This window comes from Dryobates pubescens, chromosome 33, assembly GCF_014839835.1.
Source record: "Dryobates pubescens isolate bDryPub1 chromosome 33, bDryPub1.pri, whole genome shotgun sequence".
NCBI lineage: Eukaryota > Metazoa > Chordata > Aves > Piciformes > Picidae > Dryobates > Dryobates pubescens.
The window spans coordinates 1,781,655-1,803,398 of NC_071644.1; the positions used below are offsets into that span (position 1 = coordinate 1,781,655).

The 21,744-nt window shown below is 47.9% G+C and overlaps 1 protein-coding gene across 3 annotated transcripts in view; it reads left to right on the forward strand.

Moving 5' to 3' along the window:
• Positions 1-21,744, forward strand: part of SPEN (spen family transcriptional repressor) — an 81,439-nt gene that overhangs the window by 27,160 nt on the left and 32,535 nt on the right. For all 3 annotated transcript variants that reach the window (XM_054175836.1, XM_054175837.1, XM_054175838.1), the window contains exon 3: positions 2,763-3,239. In XM_054175836.1, the coding sequence (XP_054031811.1) occupies positions 2,763-3,239 (477 nt within the window). The remainder of the gene's footprint in view (positions 1-2,762; positions 3,240-21,744) is intronic.

The following is a 21,744-nucleotide window of genomic DNA, read 5'->3' on the forward strand; positions in this document are numbered from 1 at the left end:
CCTGCCCTGCCCTGCCCTGGGCCACCTGCTGCCAGCTGCTCCATTCAGACGTAGGGCTGGAGATTCAGAATAATGGATCTATTTTTAAGTGCCTACAGTCGCAAGAACGAAGTCCTGGGGGTTTCAGAGTTACGGTTTCAGTCTTGGGACTGCTTCCTTCCAGTGGAATTTTTAATAATATTCTTCTTCTTTGTGTTTTTTTTTTCCCTTTTTTTTTTTTTTAAAAACATTTTTCAAAATTTTTAATATTTTTTTAAAAAAAAAAATTTTTTAAACCTTGTCACTAAGATTTTTTAAACATTTTTTTTCCACTTTTTTCTTTTTTTTTTTTCTTTTTTTTTTTTTTTCTTGTTGGTTCATCTAAAAATATCATTTGACACCCTTGCCCATTAAGAAGGTGGATTACCCCTGTAAGAGGGGCCAAAATTGGGGAAGTTATGTTCACAATTCTCTCCCTAGATTTAATTGGGAATATAGGTCGTGTTTCCACACTTGGAAAAGGTTGGTATGTCCTGCCCTGTGTATATTAGCCCCTCTCCTAACCCGAGTCAACCCTTCTCTTTCCACTAACTCCAGTAGTCCTTAGTACTAATAGATAAATCCAACAAAAAAAAAAAAGCACTGTAGCCCTTAGATTTTCAGCTCTGCTAGCTCCTCTGTCTGTCTTCTGTGTCCTTCTCACGGATGAGGACTTTGTTCTTTTATGTCAGCTATATAGCAGTAACCCTCTAGAAAATACTGCTTGTTCTCTTCCCTCATTAAATCAGCTCTCACTGATTAACACTTTGTAGGATGCTAAATGCAATCGTTTATGAAATTGTTGATCTTGGTCCTTCAAAAGGGGGGGAAAAAAAGATAATGAGAGAGAGAGAGAGAGAGAGAGAGAGAGATGTTTCTGTGCCAGGTCCTGAAATAGCTTTCAAAACACCATTGTTGCGAGAGAGAAATAATGAACAGAGAAAGGCAACAATGAATTCTGAGCAGATAGAGAAGTTAATGACATTCTGTTGCACTGCTGAGGTGGTTTCTTATATGTAATTTGAGAGGGGGGAAAAAAAGCAGGTGAAACAGGAGCTAGCTCTGTAGAAAGCTTGAAAATGAGCTATAATTTAAGAGCAGAGGATGCATCTATTTCAAGGGTTGAGGATCGAGTGATTCATTGCGGAGGGAAGGGAAGGAAATTCCTGAGATGCTAATCGAGGAAAAAAAAGAAAGATTCAGAAATCTCATTTTGGGTTTATAAAGAGACCTGAGATACTTCTGCCATTTGAAATAGAAACCAGCCCTGTGATGCAGCAGAGGAGGAGGAAGTGCGAGGCAGAATTGGGTTATTAGGATTCAGGGGATTGAAGTGACTAATAATTGATTCTGAGGGAAGAATCCGAGAGAGAAGGCTGAAAGAAGAAAGGTTGAGATGTCCTTCATAAGCCGGATAATTAAATTTTGAAATTAACTTTGGCTACCCTGACACAGTTAGAATGTTGCCAGGATTTTTTTTTAACCATTCAGTAGGATCCTTCCTTCTCCAGCTGCCATTTTGCAGAGAGAACCCAGACAGGTACCGACCTGGTACTGGTCTGAATTAAAGCACGAAACTGTTTCCGATGTTCTGTTAGCTTCATCTGCCAGTTTTGCTCTCTCTTTATTTGAGAGATGGAACTAACTTCCTCAGGGCACAGAGCCTGTCTTAACTGACACCCAAAATATTTGAAGGACTGGAAGGAAATGGACCTTAGCTACTTAAGAGGGAAGACTGAGATTCTGTAGAGAGTGAAATTCAGTGATTGCAGAGAGCAGAGCAGCTGAGAAATTCCGTTCACACTCCTTGGGTAGGGTCTTAGTGTCTTTTGGGGGGCTGCGCTCTTGCAGCTTAAACATCCTGACCTGAGTAAGCAAAATGTTCCTTTAGTGGTGAGAACTGAGCCTAGCAGCCTGCTGAAAGCCAAATTCCCTCTAAGAGGGTGAAACATTTTAGAACAGCAACGAGAAACCCCCTCAATTTCTGGGTCTATCTCTCGTGGGTTATGCTACCCCTTTTGAAAGCAGCTTCTTACCTCTGGGTCATGCTTTGCACGGAGGCTTTCATGGCTTCAGCCCCCATTGGCGGTGCCATTTTTGCAGAAGGATAATCAGAGGAGCTTCACTGATTACCAAATCCATGGGAAGAAAGAAACATTGAATAATAAACTGTGAAGCTCTTAAGCAAAAATGGAGGCATAAAAAACCCAAACCAAACCAAAGCCCAACAAGTTAATTACGATGTCTGCAAATACAAAGTTTTTTGTCTTGCTTACTGAATTGAAATGAAACACAAAAAGCAAAACCCCCAAACACAACTCAGCTGAGGATTCTGCACTGGAAAGCAGTATTTTATATATATATATTATATATTTATATTCATTTTCTTTTCCTGTGCAGGCAAGATGCTGGTCATGAAAGCCTGATATTGTGATGAGAACCCCCCCAAAAAAATAGATTGCTCAGCTTTCTTGTACACCGATATAACTTTGGAGTCGAGTAACCTGTTTTTAAGTGTCAGTGTTGGCTTGATCAGGTCGTTGCTGTTTAGTGGAGAAGCGGTGGCAAGGAGGAGTTCGGTGCTGACGTGAATGTTTTGCATGAGTTTGTTTGGTTGTGTTTTTGGGGGGTTTATTTTTTTTTCGTTTGGGGTTTGTTTCTCTTTTGGTTTGGTTTCTTTTTTTGGCTTCCAGTCGTGCTTGCCCCGTTCTGATGCCGTGTTTTTCCCCCCTTCCCACATGCAGGGCTTCAGATAACAGGGAGCGTGCTTATGAACATAGTGCCTATGGACACCATGAGCGGGGGACGGGAGGATTTGATCGGACGAGACATTACGATCAGGATTACTATAGAGACCCTCGAGAGCGGACCTTACAACATGGGCTCTATTACACTTCTCGGAGCCGAAGTCCAAACCGTTTTGATGCTCATGACCCCCGTTACGAACCTAGGGCCCGGGAGCAGTTTACATTGCCCAGCGTGGTACACAGGGATATCTACAGGGATGAGATTACACGGGAGGTACGAGGCAGAAGGCCGGAGAGGAATTACCAGCACAGCAGGAGTCGGTCGCCGCATTCGTCCCAGTCCAGGACCCAGTCCCCGCAGCGGTTGGCCAGCCAGGCGTCCAGGCCCACCCGCTCCCCCAGCGGCAGCGGGTCCCGGAGCAGATCTTCCAGCAGTGACTCCATCAGCAGCAGCAGCAGTACCAGCAGTGACAGGTAAGGCCTCTGTGAATCCTCGCCTGACCTGGAGCCACCGCGCGGAGCGGGCTTTGGGAGTTGTTTTCTGAGGCACAGCGAGGAGCTGTGAGCCTGGGCTGTGGAAGTGCAGGGCGCTTGGTAACCAAGTCGGTGGTGTAGCAGAGTGCTGTGAAATGTGGCGAGTCTGAGTTGGCACAAGATGGGTCCGAGGTGAACGTTGGTGCTGTTGTTCTTTACTCCCCGTGGTGGATGTGGGCAGTGTTCTGTCGGGCTGGGCAAAGGATGCACAGCCAGGAGGTCTTGTTGCACCCCAGCTGCCACCCATGTGCATGGGGCATGGGGCAACTCTGTATTTGCTCAAGTGAGGGAATGAGAGCGGATTTTAAGGTCAACTGCTGTTTACAGGACACACTCAAATACTTTGGGAATGACGAGTGGTCCTGTTCCATTTCCTCTCATTCCCCATCACCACTAACATTTAAAGGGTTGCCATGTTGCCTTTCCAATTTTTTTCCCCCTGTTGCCTCGCAGCAGAAATTGTAAAGTTGGAGGAATTTTTACCAAATCATCAATTCAAGTGAGCATTTCCTGGGGAGATGCCCACGGTCCTGGTTCCTGAATGGCCACAGGCTTAAGAAACTACAAACAGGGGGAAAAAATCCAGAAGGTTCGAGCTGGTTGCTGGGTTTCTTCTGATTGCCTGACAATTCATGTTGAAAGGATTGCATTTAGCTTTTTATGAGTAAATTCACCCCAAGAGCGGGAACCAAAAAACAGAGGTGAAGAGCTCTGGTCTTCAGCAGGGTCTGCAGAGCTGGAGACATTCCCAAGATTTTAAGTGTTCCTTGAGTAAGGAGGTGTGGTAAATAGCATTCAGTTCTGACTGTAAGTGGAATTTTACCACTGGTGAATCTCTGATCCAGGTGATTGTTCTCGTAGATCTTCCCTGAATGCACGTTGGACCTTCTGGAAAGGTCAGGTGGGCTAACACTGGGTGCATGTGCAGAAGGAAGATGAGGAAATCAATTTCTCCTCTTCTGATCTCCCCACCCCTCAATGTCCAAAGAACTGTGGAGAGATTTATTTGCTGCTTCTAATTATTGTTTTCTCCTCCTGGGTTTAGAAATCCAGGTCCAGTCTTGACTGGTGGAGAGAGAGAGAGAGAGAGAGAGAGAGAGAGAGAGAGAAGCACCTCTAGAGTATCAGAGATGACTTTCAGGTTCTTTAAAGGGTTGTTTATTTATTCCTAACACCTCTCTCTCAATGAGATCTTCACACTTAGATAATGACAACCCTTTGTCAGAGATTTTCACACTTATTACAGCTTTAAAAAAAAGTGGTGAGATTTCCAAAGGTCTCCAAAAAAAAAAACACCCCAAAACAACTCCCAGCAAAACCAAACCAAGAAACCCTAGAGAAGAGGAACGGAAAAAGAGGCTTCCTTACATTTGAGGTTTGAAAAAGGAAAAATCCCCAAACCAGAACAAAGTCCTCTTGTGGTGCTCCTTTGCTTGTTGCAGAACGGCCAGGAGGGAGGCCAAGAAAGTCGTAATCTGTAGAAAATGTCATTGTGGGGCTGTGGAGACAGGATGAAACACTGCTGTGCATCTGAGAGGGCTGAGCGTGATCCCAGGGGAGCAGAGCTCTGGGATGGAATCAGAAGATAAGCAGCGGCTGCGTTTTCTTGGCAGCTTCCAGCTGTAGTAATGGAAAAGCAGACGATGCTCCGAGAGCAGGGGGAAAGAAACACCGCAATGTGTTGTTATGAGAGCAGCAAACTGCAGTTCAGGAGAGCGAGGGATGGAATCTGGTGGAGAGTGTGTTGCGTTTGGAAGGATCAGGAAGGAGTTTCACGTGTTTCTAGGTGATGAATTGGGTCTGGACAAACATGTAACCGTGTCTTTTACTTGGGAAAGCAAAACCCCACCTGGCCTTGAAGCCTTCTAAAGCACAAGTGGAATTTCTGTTCAATTTTTGTCACATACCTAGAGCAGGCAGAAATTTATTTGCGTCCCCATACTCTGGGTAATAAATTCTGGGTCATTCCTGGCTTGGTTTAGCAAATTCCCCTCTACATTACTCATTTCTGTAGTGGGATTGGAACAGCTAAGGACAGGTTGTTACTGACTGAAGAAGAAGGATTCCTTGCAGTTTCCATGGCATTTTTCAGGGGATTTTAGCAAACTTGAAATCCTAAGTGGAAATGGCCAATATTGTGATGCTGTGAAATTAATGAAGGTCTTTGTGACACTGAATTCTTCAGCAATTGGTATGTTTTGGAGAACTTTGTCACTCCAGGCTTGTTCTGCTTGTCTCAGCTGGCAGGGTGGAAAAGGCAAACCAAGTTGTGTTCACTGAGAGATGCTCCTGTGAGTGTTCGGGGACAAATGCTGGAGCCTCGGGGAAGTCAGAGCTGTGAAGGTTTTGTGCATGTCCTTCAGGTGAAAAATGCCCAGAAAGGTGGTGAAGTTTGGGCTTTGTTCCTGGTGGTCTTCAGAGCTGTGTGAAGTAAACGTGACTTTTGTTAAATGGAGGTGATGTTCTTGGGCAGCAATGCGAGGAAAGATGCTCTGCAGATTGCTTCAAGAACATGAAACAAGTCCTTTGTTTGGAATTTGTTGCATTGGATCTTGGCTAAGATATGCTTTAAAGGTGTCTTTGAAGGCCTGCACAGGCAGGGGATTTGTAGTGGGAGCTGCACTGCAGTAATTGAGAAGATAAGACCAAAAAGCACACGGTGAAAACAAGCCCTGTTCTGCGGAGCAGGCTGTTCCTGGCTGTGTTCGGCCTCGCAGGAGCTGCCCCCGGGCTGCAGTGGGGGAGCTGCTGGCTGGGAGTGCTTTGGTGGGAGCTGTGTCCTCAGATGGTGAGGAGCTGAGCAGGACTTGGTGGATTTGAGGCCTTTGCATATCTTAATGTGAGGTTGGCTCATTCCCCACCCATCTTATGGAAAAGGGTCACTGGGGTTGTTTTATCACCTTGAAAGAGCAAAGAACCTCACAAACGATATTTGGGTTTAGCAGCAGCAGCAGCTTTGTTTTCTCTGTTCTGTTGACTCAAACGTGTACCACAAATGATACATTAGCAAACATACTTTCTGTACTGTGTCATGGAAGAAGCTGAATGCTCCTAGAAGCTGTGTGATCCCATAGGAAGCAAACCAGATTTTGTTTATGCCCTTCCCTACCTCCTGGAAACTTAAAAAAAAAGGCAACAACCCTTATTTTTTTTTGGTAGCAGAGGATCTTTTCTGGGCTGCTTGTGGAGGTGTTGTGCTTCTCAGTTCAGTTTTGTGATGTCAAAAGGCCTGACGTGGTCCTCGCTGTTCCATGTGTTAGTGATTATTTTTAAAGCCTTGCTGCAGCCACGTCCTGAACCACATGGCACCGAGCAGCGGGGACCTTGTGCTCTTAAAACTGGGCACGTGGCAGAAGGAGCCTGTTGGGATGGGATTGAAAGTTATTTACAGAATCTTGCTGAAGTGTTTGATGTCCAGAATATGAAAGTGTGAACACTGCAGACATGTGTGTGTGTGTGTGTCTGTAAATTTACAGAGGAGTGACCTCAGAGTTCCTTTTGCTGCCTTCTCTAATTTATTTTTGAGAGTGCTGTCTCGGTTGTCTGATGCTGGAGGACTTACTAGAGGAAGAATTTCTTCTGACTTGTAATGTAAAAGAGAATTGAAACCTTCAGCCTGAGAGCTGAAGCGACTTCATTTTCACCAGGCTTTAAGGGTGCCTCATCATTGCTGTGGTGTGGAATCAAAGTGATGGGGAGAAGTTTGTCTGCAAAGGGACTCTTGGCGAGTTGTGACAGTTGTCCTGGAAGGTCTTAATGACAAGCGAGCAAGGCTTTGATAAAGTAATTAAGAGATTGGGTTTCATTTCAGATGGCTCTGTGATGAAATTCTGGAGCAACGAGTTGCAGTTGGAAAGGAACACCTCTGTGTTAATTTCTGTGTCTTAATATTGAAATAAACTGATGAAAAACACTGCCAAGAGAATTTTAATCATGGGAAAAAAAAAACCCAACCCAGGCTCCCTGCAACCTCGGGTGGAGGCTGCAGTGTGTTTTGTTCTGCTGGGGACTTTCTTAGCCTTGTTTAAACAAGCGAAGTGAAAGTAGAAACAAGTGAATTTCATTTCGTTTCATTACATAACACAGACCTTCCCCCTACCATTGTCTTCCTCTCTTCTTTCCCGCTCGGTTTTGTCTGCCAGCAAGCAATGAATCACTTAGAACGGGATGCAGGGCTTTTGAGCGGTCTGAGAGGTGCCTCTGCTGGGGACAGCTGAAAAATCAGCAAGAATGAGGTTAAATGTAGCTGTCCTGCCCTGTATTATTTAACAGCCGGTGAGACGGCCCTTGCTGGTGTTAAATGATTCCACATCAGTTTTACACCCTAGAGATCACCTGGAGGTTTTTGCTCTGGTAGGATGACAGGGTCAGCATGCTCCTGTTTGTATGGTAAGAAAACTTAGGCTAAGATTTAAGACAAAAGAATAATAATAAAATTGAACCCAGCATAAACCAGGAATCGATTAGCACCAGGGCAACAGTCAACCCTGTGAGAGTCAGGTGAACCACCTCCTTTTACCTTTTGTTCCCATGTGGCTCTGAGCAACCCGATGCAGCGCTAAGTGTCCCTGCCCGTGGCAGGGGGGGTTGGAACTGGCTGATGCTCGAGGTCCCTTCCAACCCTGACAATTCTGTGATTCTATGATAAGGCTGTGTGCTGCTTTGATGTTTCTGTCTGTGCAGGGAAATGTAAATTAGGGACAGGAAAATTTAAAAAGGAAAAAAAAAAAATCCACCTCAGATATTCTCAGGTTTTTGTTACCAACTGTCGAGGGTTTTCACTTTGTTCTTTCTTGTGTTTCTGCTCCTGTCAGCCTGTGCTGCTGCTTCTCATCTAAATATAACCTACACCATCCTCTTCGACGTGGGTTTTATTTTTTTTCCACCCTTGGGAGTGTATCGAGTTTCTTGAAATTGAACACAGGCAGAAATTTTTGTTCAGAGAGCTTTGAAGAGAGGAGAGGCGATTATTTTTTCCTCTGTGTGTGTGTGTGTGTGCAGAACAGATTAAAATACAGAGAGCAAACCTTTATTTCATACCTTCTCAGAATGGGAAGAGACGACCTGTACATACACACACAGTCGCGTTTAGGCAGAAACGGAGCCTTCTGTAGGGTAAAAAAAAAAAATAAAAGGAAGAAAGAAGGAAAGACAATCTGTGGCTCCGCGATCTCGGCCCTCCTGGCAGCTGGCGAGCAAATGGTGTCTGCGTCCCCCGGGGCCGGGCACCAGCGGCAGCCGCCGGTGCCCTTCAGCCCGGCGGGAGGCCAGGCCGCGCTCTCCGCCCGGGCCCCGCCGCCGCCGCCGAGCTGCTGACAGAGCGGCTGCGGGGAGGCCGCCAGCTCGCATTACCTCATCTGTATACTCTAGAGTAAGCTATTAAAAATGTGCCTTGCATAAGAGATTTTTATCTCGCCCTGAAAATCCGCCGCTTTAGGTCGCCTCTGCTGGCGGCGGCGGGAGCGCGGCGCGGCCCGGCGGCTGCCATGGCGGCTGGGTCGCGGCCGCCTCAGCCCGCTGTGAGAGAGGGAAGGACGGACGGGTTCCTCGCCTTTGTGAGCCGAGAGCTGGGAGGCCCCGGCCCTGTGTGTGTAAGGGCAAGGCGGCTGGCTCGGTTCCTCGCCTTGGTGCCTGTGTTGGGGGTGCAGATCCCCCCCTCCCCGCTCGGTGTGAGGGCGAGGGGCGGGCCGGCTGCTCGCCGCGGAGCGCTCTCCCTCGGGGTGCGTACGGGAAAGGCGGGCGGGCTCCTCACCGCCCTCGCGGAGACCACCGAGCGCAGCCCCTGGCCGGCAGCCGCCCGAGCCGGCAGAGGGGAGGGCGGGTTGTTTGTGCCCGAGAACCGGTTTGAACCGGCAGGAGCCGGCCGGGCCTGCCGCCGCGCCGCCCTCAGGGCGGGGCCGCCCCGGCGGGTAAAAATACCTCCGCTTTCTACCAGGAAAAAAAACCCCTTCGTTTTTAAAGTAAACTGCGCCGGCAGGCAGCGCCGGGGCCGCTTCGCTCTGGGGTGAGTGTTGTTTTCTCACAGAGCGCAGGGAAGCGGCAGCGCCAAGGCGCAGCGCGGAGGGAGGCACCCGGGCTCCCCACCGCGCGGTGCTGGCTCGCAGTTCATCTCTGAAACCTCCTTTCAACGCCCAGCGCTCGGCCCGCTCCAGAAATCAGCAGTTGTTGACCCGATGGAGGAAACAGCCCCTAAAAGGGGAGACTCGGGAGCCGGCCCCCACGCCTCAGCAGCGCTGCCCCGAGGTGAAGCGGTTAGGACGCAGCTGCAGAACGAAATGGACGTTTAAGGTTCGGAGAGAGCCCAGCCTTGTCTCCTAAACGAACATAAAATCCTTTAAAACGTGGTCGAGTGACCCCTTTCGTATCTGGTGCATGGTTTTGTTTTGGAGTCGCCCCCCAAAGTGGACATTTATTGGAGCTGGGAATTGCTGGCTCTAAATGACAGCAATTAGACCTCTTCCTAAATGTGTACAGCTAGGTATTTGCCTACATCTGGTCTGTCTTCGTTTTGTGGCAGGACCCAGAACCTTTGCTGCTGCTTTTTCAAAGTGTATTTGATTTCATTCCCCCCCCCCCCCCCCCCCCCTCTTCAGGCAGAGAAACATTTCTCTCTCTCTCCAAGTTAATGTCAGTTCTGAAGGTTTATCATGTTGGGGTAGAAATAGATAAAATGGAAAAGGGGTCCTGGAAAAATAACCTCTTGTTTTATTATTTTGATCATCTTAAATGATTTCATTGTTCTGCATTCTGCTCAAGAGATTATAGCCTTTTTTCTCTTGTTCTTTCTTTCTTTTAATCTTTTTCTTTTTCTTTTTCTTTTCCCTTTTTCTTTTTCTTTTCCCTTTTTCTTTTCCCTTTTTCTTTTCCCTTTTTCTTTTCCCTTTTTCTTTTCCCTTTTTCTTTTCCCTTTTTCTTTTCCCTTTTTCTTTCCCTTTTTCTCTTTATTTTTTTCATGCCCATAAAAGCTTCATGCATTTAGGTCAGAGGCTTTGTTAGCAAATAGGAGGATTTCTGGCAGGTAAATCCAGACCCTGGTGTGGACTTGCCTTATAAGCCCTCTGGTGGGTGAGGAATACCTGCTTTAAGTCACCCGTGGCCAGCTGCAGGAGCCAATATCTGGTGTGAGGTTTGCCAATTTCAGTATGTCCTCAGCTCCTTTTCCAGGAACAGTGTGGGGAAAACCTGAGCCCCGTGGAAGGCATTGCTTGTGCCAGTGGCTGGGGGAGATGTTGTTCTCCTAAGTTTTGCTGCTTTGGGCTCTTTGTTAAAAGCCTGTGAGAGCTGCTAACAATGGATTTTCTTCCCACAAGCGTGGTGCAGCCGGAGGAAGGTCTTGGGTTTGACTTTTGGGGTTGTGAACGCTCGTATTAACAAAATGGTCACTTCTAATTGCGTTTTTAAGGCTTTGATTTCCTTCCAAGTATTTTGCTTAATCATCTTGAGTAGGCTGAGGGAAGGAAAGAATTAGCTGAGGTCAGGGAAGTTGAAGCTGCCCGTGTTACTCCTCAGAAGCCAGGCTTAGTCTGAGGGATCCCGAAGGCAGGAAGAAATCTGCCTCCTGCTCTCTTCCTGCTGTATGCCAGAATAATGAGGGGAAATCAAATACCCTTCCCTCCCCCACCCCCCCCAAAAAAAGCCAAACAAACCAGGGAAACTTGTGGAAACACAGTGCTGAGGGTTGGATGCCTCCCTCAGCGTGAAAGGTCCAGATTCCCCTTTTTCAAAGAAAATAACAGCTCGGATATGAATCACAGCTGAAAGAGATGAGAGGGATTGCGGTTCAGAAGTGCCTGCTTGTCTGCAGTGATGATGCGGGGAGTCTAGACAGCTCAGATGGAGACACATACATTACAGGCACCAAAAGGTGGGGGGGGAGAGGATTCCTGTCAGGAGGACCTTTGGAATAATGGGCAGCTGAATAATTTCTAATGAATATTCACGGGGAGGGGTGCGTGGCAACAGAGCAAGGCTGTGTCGAAGGCTTCCGGAAAAATACCACTCATTAGGAGGATCAAAGGAAAAAATCCCCCCACCGCTGCTGTGCAGTCATGTGTGTTTCCATTAAAGCCCAGACAGAGCAGCCCTTCACATCTTAAAGACTTGCAAAGGCAGCAATTTGGTTCCCCCCCTCCCCCCCGAAGATATTTCTGGCTCTGCCTGAGGTGTGGATGTGACACAGTAACACCTTTAGAAGGAGAACCTTCCCCTTAAAACCTGAGCAGATATATTAACCTTAAAACCAACTTTAGGTAGGAGGTGGTATGCTTGAGCTGAGGTCACAGGGATGTGAATTAATGGTAAATAAATTTGTTGGGGGGGTGGGGAAATAATACCATCCTGAAGTCTTTGCTTGTTGAATTAACCATATAACCTATGCACCGAGGTTTGTCATCCAGTGTAGCTCATCTGCAATGTCACAAGTGCCAAAAGCACTAATGATGGCATCAAGGTTTTACGTGGGAAAGCTCCTTAGCAGATGATTAGATATCCCTCTGCAGATCTTTATGGTCAGCTGGTAATGCTGCACAGCTATGAGTGGAAAATCACAGGCTCGGGGAGAGGGAAGGGCGTTGGTGTTGTGGAGGAGAAACAATTTGTATGTGCCAGGGTGTAACTGGAATTTGTAAAGATCTTGAAGGGAAGCTGGTGCTAAACCATGGCTTTCAGCACCAAGTCTCTTCACTTTCTAAACACCTCTAAGGATGGGGATTCAACCACCTCCTTGGACAGCCTGGTCCAGTGTTTCAGAAGCCTTTCAGTGAAGAAGTTTCTTGTTATACCTGACCTAAACCTCCCCTGGTGCAGCTGGAGGACATTTCCTCTCATCTTGTCACTTGTTCCCTGGGAGAAGAGACCAAGCCCCACCTGGCTCCAACCTCCTTTCAGGGAGTTGTAGAGAGCCAGAGGGTCTCTCCTCTGCCTCCTTCTCTCCAGATTAAACACCCCCAGTTCCCTCAGCTGCTCCTCATCAGATCAGTTCTCAGACCTTCACCAGCTTTGTTGCCCTTCTCTGGACCTACTTCACCCCCTCAAGCGTCCTTGGAGTGAGGGCCCCAAAACTTAACCCAGGACTCAAGGTGTGGCTTCACCAGAAGAAGCACTTCCTGTGAGAACCTTGGGCTGTTACTTACCCAGTGCCTAACACAAGACCAAACCCAACCCTTTTGGTGCGTGTGGCATTAAGGAAAAAGCCTTCTCTGTGAATCCTTCCTTCTTGGAGGAATCCTGTCACAAAGTTAGGTCCTGTGCTGCTGTTTCCCTACGCTTGCCGGGTTTCAGACAGAGACACCTCACCTTCCAGCCAGGAGACCTGAAACGTGGAGCCTTTCAAATGCTTGTCTCTGGAGAAGGCCTGAGGTTCACTGTGAAGTTGCTTTATTTAGCTCAAAGCAATGGTTTTGGCTAGGAGACACTCAGAAATGTAGCATGGCAGCAAAAGTACCTTTTGGAGAATCCTTTCCACCAGAGGAAAGTGGCTTTCAGGGATGTCTCCTCGTTTCTTCCACAGCTGCCTTAATATTCTCCATAGATGCCCAGAAAACTTCACTGTTTCTGTACCTGGGGAAAAATAGGACAACTTCCTCAAACCCTTTAGGGAATCAAGGGAATAATTAAGGCACATTCCCTGGCAGTAAGGGCATCCAAGTGATTCCTTCTCTTTCATCTGTTCAAGAGCAGAAAGCCTTTCTGTCACGATAAGCTGTGAAAGAGAGGCCCTGTTCTCCTGTTGTCCTCCTGAAAGAGGATTCCCAGGGCTGAGCAGCGCCACGTCCCCACAGACAAATGGTGCCGGGCTGGGCTGACAGGGAGATGCAAAGTGCCCTACTTATTCCAGCTGCTACAGGTTTGACCTCCTTGGATCATCTGACACCTCGTTGGGTAAGAGCTTGCTGCAAGATCTCAAACCCTCAAATTATGTCAGATTTACCCCGTGGCTTTGAAGTTAGTCCCTCCCTTGGAGGTTTGTTTACTGCCTGCTATGTCCTGTTGTCTGGATTGTGAAGGATGAATAGTCGCAGAAAGGAAGCTGTCGGGTTAGTGCAAGTTTTCTATTCCTCTTGGCTTTCCCAAGGCACTGGGAGCCGAGTTTGTGCCTGCTGCAGAGGCTGGGGACGCACCGAAGCCGTCCCGCACCGGTCGGGGCTTTGCTGGGTAAATGTTGGCTTGTGGGTGTGCTCTGTGTGTGTTTGTTTGGAGGTGGAGGGAGGTGAGGAACAGCTTGGTGTGTTCATAGAGGAGACAAATAGATAACTATCTAGCTGTGATGTCAGAAGGAGTTTATGTTGGTTTTGCTTATCAATATGCAGTTTCCCTGTAACTTCTAGAAACGATGTGTGAACGACGGAAGATGTTTAATTAATGCTGTACCTGTGCCTTACAGACTGCACCTCGCTGCCGTGGCTTGGGGCTTTCAGAGTCTCTCTGTAGGCACTAAATCCCCTAAGGGAAGCACACAGGTGGTGCACGTAGGCTTTGCCCGTTGGAATTCCTTGGAGGACTTCTCTTCCGTCCCTAGTTCATGCTGCTCCTCCGTTCCCAGCCTTGCTGACTACATGCTGCCATGTGCTGTGGGGCTCAGGGATGGAAGGGCAGTGAAGCTTGAGGACATACAGCATTTTTCTTTTGCATTTTCCTCTACTTTTGTGTTTTCCCCACAAATATCCAAGCCCTCAGCCTTGCTTTATTATCCCTGGCTAGTGTGATGGAACTACCCCAGGATTTTTTTGGGGAGTCTCTGGACTTCTGACCGTGTGGAGGTTTAATCACTAAATAGTAACAAATCCTGCTGAATTAAATGGCAGTAAGTTGCCTTTTCTCTTAAGAGGCAAACACAAATCCCACTCTGTCACATGCTGCTTTTGCTTGGTTTTGTTCTTAATTTCTGAGGTTGGAGTCACTCCTGACAAACACAAAGGCACATTTTCCTCACCAACACAATAAACACACGCTAGGCTGTGGCAGTTTACCTGTTTCATACAAAGCTTGTCTTTTCATTTGTATTTCTGTGACTTAAGGAGTTTTGGTTGTGGGTTTTTTTTCCACCCATGTGAAATGGCACAGAAAATTCTGCTTTTAGCTGTATTTTTATTTGCATGTGGGCAGAAAATGAAGTAATTCCCAAATATAGTCCTAGCCAAGAGATCCATCTGTTCCTTGCATTTTTAAATGGCAAATTAATCCTTAGCATGCAACTCATCAAATGTCTTCTTCTCTTCTATAATGTATGCTGCCTGAGATCACAGAAATGACTCTTTATTTTTTTTTTCCCAGGCCTTCCATTTTAAGTAGTCCTTCATATGAGACTCACAGCCCTTGCTCTGCTCTTGACACAGTGCTCCTCTGCATCTCCCAGGTGCTGGAGTTGATCTAGAAAAGGATATTGGAAAAAACCCAAACCAAACCAAAACCCTCCAAAAGGATTTTCCCCTTCTTCTCTGGTGTTTCTTTAAAAGGCTGTCAAAAGCATAAGGCCACACTTAATTAATGGACTTGTTTCTGATGGAGAATGAGGGTTGCTCTCCCTGTGTGCCGTTAGATTCGGCTCTTGGGGCAATGGTGACCATTTTTAGAAGCACTGAACTTGCAGAGTGTTATCTGCCATAAATGGAAGGTCTATATTAAGCTTTGCACGTTCCCAGTTTCACTTCGGCAGCATTGTTTATTGGCTGTGTATCTTGGCATGCCTTCCTTCCCCACTCCCAGCCCCAGAACAATTCCACTGCTTTAGAAGCAAGGATGCACCGTTTCAGATCGGCTCTGACTCAGGAACTGCAGCAGACAGCACTTTGTGTCAGGCTGGGAGCAGGGCCTTGCGCGGGAGGCGATGAGCTCAGGCACCTTTGGGCAGGGCCAAGCGCAGGGCCAGGGGCTCGCTGCCCGTGTGGGCAGGGAGAGCAGCCCCGGGGAGCCTGAGGTAAGGAGCAGCCAAGGGTGAAGTCCATGGGGCATGTGTGGGGTTGACAAATGAGAGGTGTCAGCAGAAAAGTAGTGCCAGGTTTGGGTTTTCCTGAGATAAGATGTGTTGCTTTTCTAGAACACAAAGGCCAGATCAATTCTGCCTGTTCGTTTGCCACGGTCTGCCAGCAGCTTCTGGTTAAAAAAGCATTTCCAGCTCTGCCAGACTGGGACAACCTGGGGGTGAATCTGAGCTGGGGCTTCTTTGGTTTTCTTTTTAGATTTCCTTCTGAAAAAGGGCCAGGGCTCAACATTATTTCAGTGTAGTTAAGACCAAAGGCTTAAAAAATTGTATTAAGTGTTTATTCCAAATAAATTATTTGGTAGTGTTTTAAAGGGAAAAAAAAAAGTTGGTTTTTTTACTCCTCAAGTGAAGATGTAGCAGCATACCTGGAAGCAGCAGTGGTTGCATTTACATGGCCTCTCACTCCCCAGGCTTGCAGACAGTACTTGAGGTTGAGTTTTGGTGGTGGTGGTGGTTTTTTTTCAGATGTATATAGTAGATCCTTTCATGAAAGTGCTGCAGTTGTCGATGGGAAACTGCCTTCAAATGTTGCTTTCTCAGTATTTTGAGAAGCTTGGGCCTCCCAGGAGCCAGGAGATCAAGTTCCTCAGCCTGCTCCCCGGGTGATTCATTGAACGACCTTGGGCAAAGCTCTTGGCCTCTTCTTACCTCATTTTTCCATCTGCAGTGCAGGGACGTCAAGACATCCCAGCCTCCCCGAGTCTTGAACTGAAATGGTGTTTTTCAAAGACTTCATATGCTCCGAGGTGACAGTTGCAAAACACTCATTTAGATGATCTGCAGATAGCTGGCAGAAGCTGTTTACTTTAGCAGTATGACACAAGTTTTGGCCAAAGGCTTGGAAGCAATTTTTCTTCCAGACCGAACAAGCTGTTCCTCGCCGTAGCGGTGAACTCTGCCCCTCCACTCTCCTTCAGCAGCTGCCTGATTGCTGCTGGCAGCCTTCAGCTGCAGCTCTTCTGCAGCATGGCCTGGTGGTGCTTGGAATCATTTGGCTGGAGCCTGGCCTGGTTGGAGGAGGTGGAAGTTTGGGGTGGCTGCAGCAGGACTTCTCGCAGGGGCTGGTTCTTCACCCAAGGCTTCTCTCTTTTGAAAAACCAGAGGCTCTTTGGGCTCTCAGATTCTCACACCCACCCTCCTCCTGTCCTCTTTGCATTGGTGGAAGTTTAATTGTGGGAAAGCTGTGTCAAAGAGCTGGCTTTGTACTTCACCCTCAAGGCCTCGATGACTTTAATCTTTCCCAGCATGGAGCTCTGTCACTGTGGCCGTTTGCTGAGACAGCATTTCCTGCAGCTTCCCGGAGCTCCGGTTCCGAGCGGGAGCGGTCCCACTGTTCCCTGGGAGTACCCCTGTCTTGAAAAGGCAGTGGCCAGGGCAGCTGGCAGCTCCATCTGCTCCCGAGTTCAACACCAACCCCAGCCCTGGCTGACTTCACAGGTGGTGTAGGGAGCAGGGGCAGCAGTAATAGGGTGTTGTGGTTGTTGCTGAGTCGACTGTTTGCTCTGTAGATAGGCCGTGGGTTTGTAGCCAAGATGGTTCTTTTCCCTCCCAGGTTACTTGGTTTTTATTCTTCTCTGGCCCATGGGTTTGTAGCCAAGATGATGTTGGGGTTTTTTTCTTCCAGGTTAGTTGTTATTTATTCTCAGCTGTACGAAGTTCAGGGCTGAGGACAGAGGGGCATAGGTCAAGATAATACCAGCTGAGGGTTGGGCTCAGGGATTCATGTAAACATAGGTATTTTTAAGGATCATGTTGGGTTATTTAGTTGCAGGGAAGAATTAAAAGAAGCCCAGGGCTGTCTTGAAACACCCAGAGCAGGTAGCTCCAGGGGAGAGGTGGTTCTGGGGGTGGAAGTAGTCCTGTCCTCCTCAGCTACACTGTAGCAGGCTGAAATGAATCATGGAAAAGATGAAGATGTTTCTCAGCAGATCTCTGACACCAGATCTTGCCATCAAAGATCTGGTGTCAGACACCATGATAAAAACCGACTGAAGTAAATCCATCACTGTGGCCTGTCACAGAAATGAAGCTGTGGTGTGAATCAGGCAGTCACTTGGCCTGGGTTTAAATACCCACTGTAAATACCAGCTGGAGACTGGGAGTTAGAGAACCTGCTGCTCAGAGGCTGAAATCAATACTGCACCAGCCTGAAGGACACTGAGTTGTCGTGGTGGTGTTGCTTTCCCATGGCATTTAAACATAATTTCTTTCAATTTAGGAGTCCAGCCCAGCAGGAGATTTCTTAAATCTCTTCTCTGGATGTGGTGAGACAGAAAAAGTTCAGGATGTCCTAACTCCACTTGTCTGTAGCACTTAGTGACCTCTCTTCAGAGCAGCAAAACCTTTGGATGTGTGCTGTGCTTTGGGTGATCCTTTTCTGCTTCCATGCAGTAGGTCTGGTTTGTACCTTCCCTCAGCAGGTTGTTTTACCATTGCTGTGTGTTGTTAAATACTTCAGAGTGTGTGACATACACAAACCAAAGTTCCTTGGGTGGCGAGTTCTCAGCAGCTTGAAAGTGTGCCAAGAATGCAGGCACATCCCGGCCTGCCTTGCACCGAGAGCTCCCAGGGTGCAGGAGGTGATGGGCAGTGAGTAATTCCGTGGAGAGAGTGTGAGGTGGAGATCACTCCTCCCCAGCTTGTTTTATTCACCTTTCCACACCTACCAGCCTGACTCTGAGGGAAAGCTTTGCTGTGAGAGGGAAGAGCTGGGCTCCAGCTCTTTGTGGTGTGTGCCTGTGGGCTGAGCCCCTTTGCTGCTGGCCTGTCGTCTGCAAAATATGGTAACGACTTGTTACCACCTCTTGATCTCTTCACACACACACTTCAGATGTTTGACTGAGGTTTCTGATGCCTTTAACTTCAGGTTCAACGACTCCTTTGAACTAGGGGGGGAAAAAACCCAACCCACCCGGTATTTATTTCCGCAGATGTGAGAAACGTTGTTTCCCTTACAAATAGACCAAGGTGCATTAGTATTGTGCAGGACACATTATGAGTGCAAACCAGCTCCCTGCTGCTCACCTGCACATTTAGGTCAGAGCTGGAATCGGCTCTGACACAAAGGTGCTAACCCTCTGCCCAGACCTCATGAATTTTCATCATGGTTGTTCCTTCCTGAACGTGGCAGAGCAGCCTTTGGGATTGCTGGGGTGACCTGGGGTTGCCTGGTGGCAGTGAGTTGCTTGCCGTTTTTATTGCCATACCTGTAATTTGATGTGTGATTTTCCCTTCCACCTGTGTAGAGGTGGGGGGGTGGGAATGCTGGTTAAATCCCTTTTTAGATTCATGTGCTATTTAGTAGGACAGGAGCAGCAGCCTGCACTCTAGACCTCTGCATGTATCCTTTCACAGACTCTCACAGTGCCAGGTGGGAAGGGACCCCAAGGATCATCTGGTGCAGCCTTTCCAGCTGATGGCCTAGTTGAAATGGGCTGGCCCCAGCACTCTATTTCAGTAGGTCAGTTTTCACCCAGAAGAGAAGCTGGAGTGTTTCACCCAGAAGAGAAGCTGGAGTGTTTTTCCCTGGCAGTCTGTAGCTAGGATGGAGCAGGATCTATTTTTAAAGGTTAAAAGCAGTTATTTTTGTGTGCTGGATATGCCTGGCAATAATCAGGTCTCTTTAGCTCTTGTGGTTTTTTTTCCAGACATACATTGGTGTGTTCAGGATACTTTGATCCTTTTCTGGTGCTATTATTCCAGGCCCAAGAAATCTTAACTGGTGCTTTGTTTGTCCCCGGGACTGATGTCTCTTGGACAGAGCTGACCCCGCAGCACGTCACACCTTGTGCAGCTGGTGGTTTTCTGTCTAGAGATCATCTACAGGGACTTAGCTCAGATCTGGCAAGGGAGGGCCAAGGAAAGAAAGGGTTCCTGTTGCTTCCTGTACATTAACTTTGGATTTCCTGACCTGACTTGGGAATCCACTGCTGACATCAGCTGTGAGAACAACCTGCTGGGACTGCTGCTGCTGCGGGAGGCTGTCCTGGACAGATCTTTCGAGGAGATAATCTTGACGGAGAGATTACTTTGACAGGGTCTTGAATCAGAGCTGGTCTAGGCAGAGTTCCTGATTTCAGTTAATTTTGGCAGGAAGAAAAATAATTGCTCTGCATACTTCTGTGGAAGGAATCCTGGATCATTTACCAGTTCTGCTGAGACATTTTTTTGAGGGCAGCTATTAAAAAAATAATAACTCACTTTTCCTTCCCCCCCCCCCCCCCCCCCCCCCCCCGCTAAAATTTGGCACGTGTTTCCTTGAGAAATGAAAAGTGATTTGGGGTGGCTTGGTTGTTAACCAAGCATTCAGAGGCTGCTTTTTGGTTTGCCCTTTTTCCTTTGTCTAAAGCCTGAAGCTTGGCAGCGTGGCTCTCTCTCTGCTTTCTCTCTCAGGCAGGCCCCCGTGTTTCCTGCCTGCTGTCAGGAGGCTGACTCACCCTTCTCAAATCAGTTTCCAGAAACGACAATTGCCCCACATTTTAAAGTTGCAGGAGGGTAGGGCAGGTTGTGGATTCCCTTGATTCAGCGTGGCTGCCATTGAAGGGAAGCAGCAGGTATCCTCTTACAGCGGCTGGTTTGGAGTCGTGCTTTTATGTCCTCTTTGCTGGGGAACAAAGGCAGAGGCTGGCTTTGTATTCTTCACTCAAGCCCTTTCATATCTCATCCATAACCAGAGCGTGACTTCATAGTTGGTTACTAGAACAGCAAACTGCAATTACCTGAAAATGAGCTATTCCTGTGGAAATGAGGACTGGTTGTAGAGGATGCCTGCAGCAGGATTTGAAGTGTCATCCTTGTGAGAAAAGGGACATTCAGGGGGATGAATGAGCTGCAGTGTGCTGAAAGCAGGCCTTTGGGGTATTGTGTCTGGTTATGGGCTCCCCAGATCAAGAGGGACAGGGATACACTGGAGAGAGTCCAGTAGAGGCTGTGAGGGTGATGGAAGGATTGAAACATCTGTCTGATTAGGAAAGGCTGAGAGCCCTGGGGCTGTTCAGCCTGGAGAGGAGAAGGCTGAGAGGAGATCTAATCAGTGTCAAGAAGAAGGGGCCAGGCTGTTGTCAATGATGTCCTGTGACAAGGGGCAATGGACACAAACTGGAACCCAGGAGGTTCCACCTGAAGGTGAGGAGAAACTTGCTTGGTGTGAGGGTGCTGCAGCACTGGAGCAGGCTGCCCAGAGAGGTTGTGGAGTCTCCTTCTCTGGACACTTTCACAACCCATCTGGATGTGTTCCTGTGTGACCTGCCCTAGGTGACCCTGCTTTGGCAGGGGGGTTGGACCTGGTAATCTCCAGAGGTCCCTTCCAACCCCTAACATTCTGTCATTCTGTAGTTTTGGGGGCTCCTGTTACGTGGTCTGAATCCCACCGCTGGATTCTTGCCTTTGGGATTCCTGAGTTTAAAACTTGAAGGCTGGATTACAAATAGATTTTATCTTGGTTAATAGAGAAAAGATCCATAGATAAATACAGTGAGTAAGAACACATGCAGCCTGCTGTGCTTGTAGGTGGTTGTGGAAGGCAGATGATGATGTTTTGAAAGGGCTTGTAAACTACACTTGTGGTAAAGTGCTTGTGTAAGAGACAGAGTTCATGTCCACCTCCTTATTAAAGGAAGAATGATCTCCTGATAGCTCAGGTTCTCCATCTGGTCCTGCTGACACTAAAATCAGAAATCTCTTTTCTACATCACATGATAGAATGTGATGTGCATGATAAAGATGTGATGTGCTCAATCAGCCCTTGAGCAACCTGCCCTCGTGGGAGGTATCCCTGCCCATAGCGGGGCGGTTGGAGCTGGGTGATCTGTAAGATCCCTTCCAACCCAAACCATCCTATGAATCTACATTTCTTCACTGAAAGGGTTCTCAAACATTGGAATGGGCTGTCCAGGGCAGTGGTGGGTCACCATCCGTGGGGGTGTCCAAACAGGCTGTGGGCCTGGTGGTTAGGGATGTGGCTTAGGGTTGACCCTTCAGTGCTGGGTCGAGGCTTGGACTGGATGAGCTTGGAGGTCTCTTCCAACCAGAGATACTCTGTGATTCTGTGACAGTCTGGAGTTTTAGTACTGGGGCTGGATTTTAGAACCTACCTGGCTTGGACAGAAGAGCATCTGAATCCCTGATTAATGACTCCAGTTCTTCAACAAAGGAGCACACAAGCACTCAGTGAAGCGCTGAAGAGGCAGCTGAAGCTGCGAGCCCAAGATGTTTAAAGAAGCAAATTCCCAGGCCGGGCTCCCTCTCGGCGCGCCGCGTGTGTTGTGACAGCTCAGGAGATTAGTTTTGCTGCGTGCTGGCATTCTGCTGCGCTCGCAGGGATGTTGAGGAGCAGGTTTTCCCGTGTTGGGAGCAGGCTGTGTGCCAGAGCACGCTCTGCTGCTGGAGGAGAGCAGCGGCTTGCCTGCCGCCAGCGCAAGCGCAAAACCGACTTCCAAAGCAATTTTCTTGACGCTGTTTCTGGCC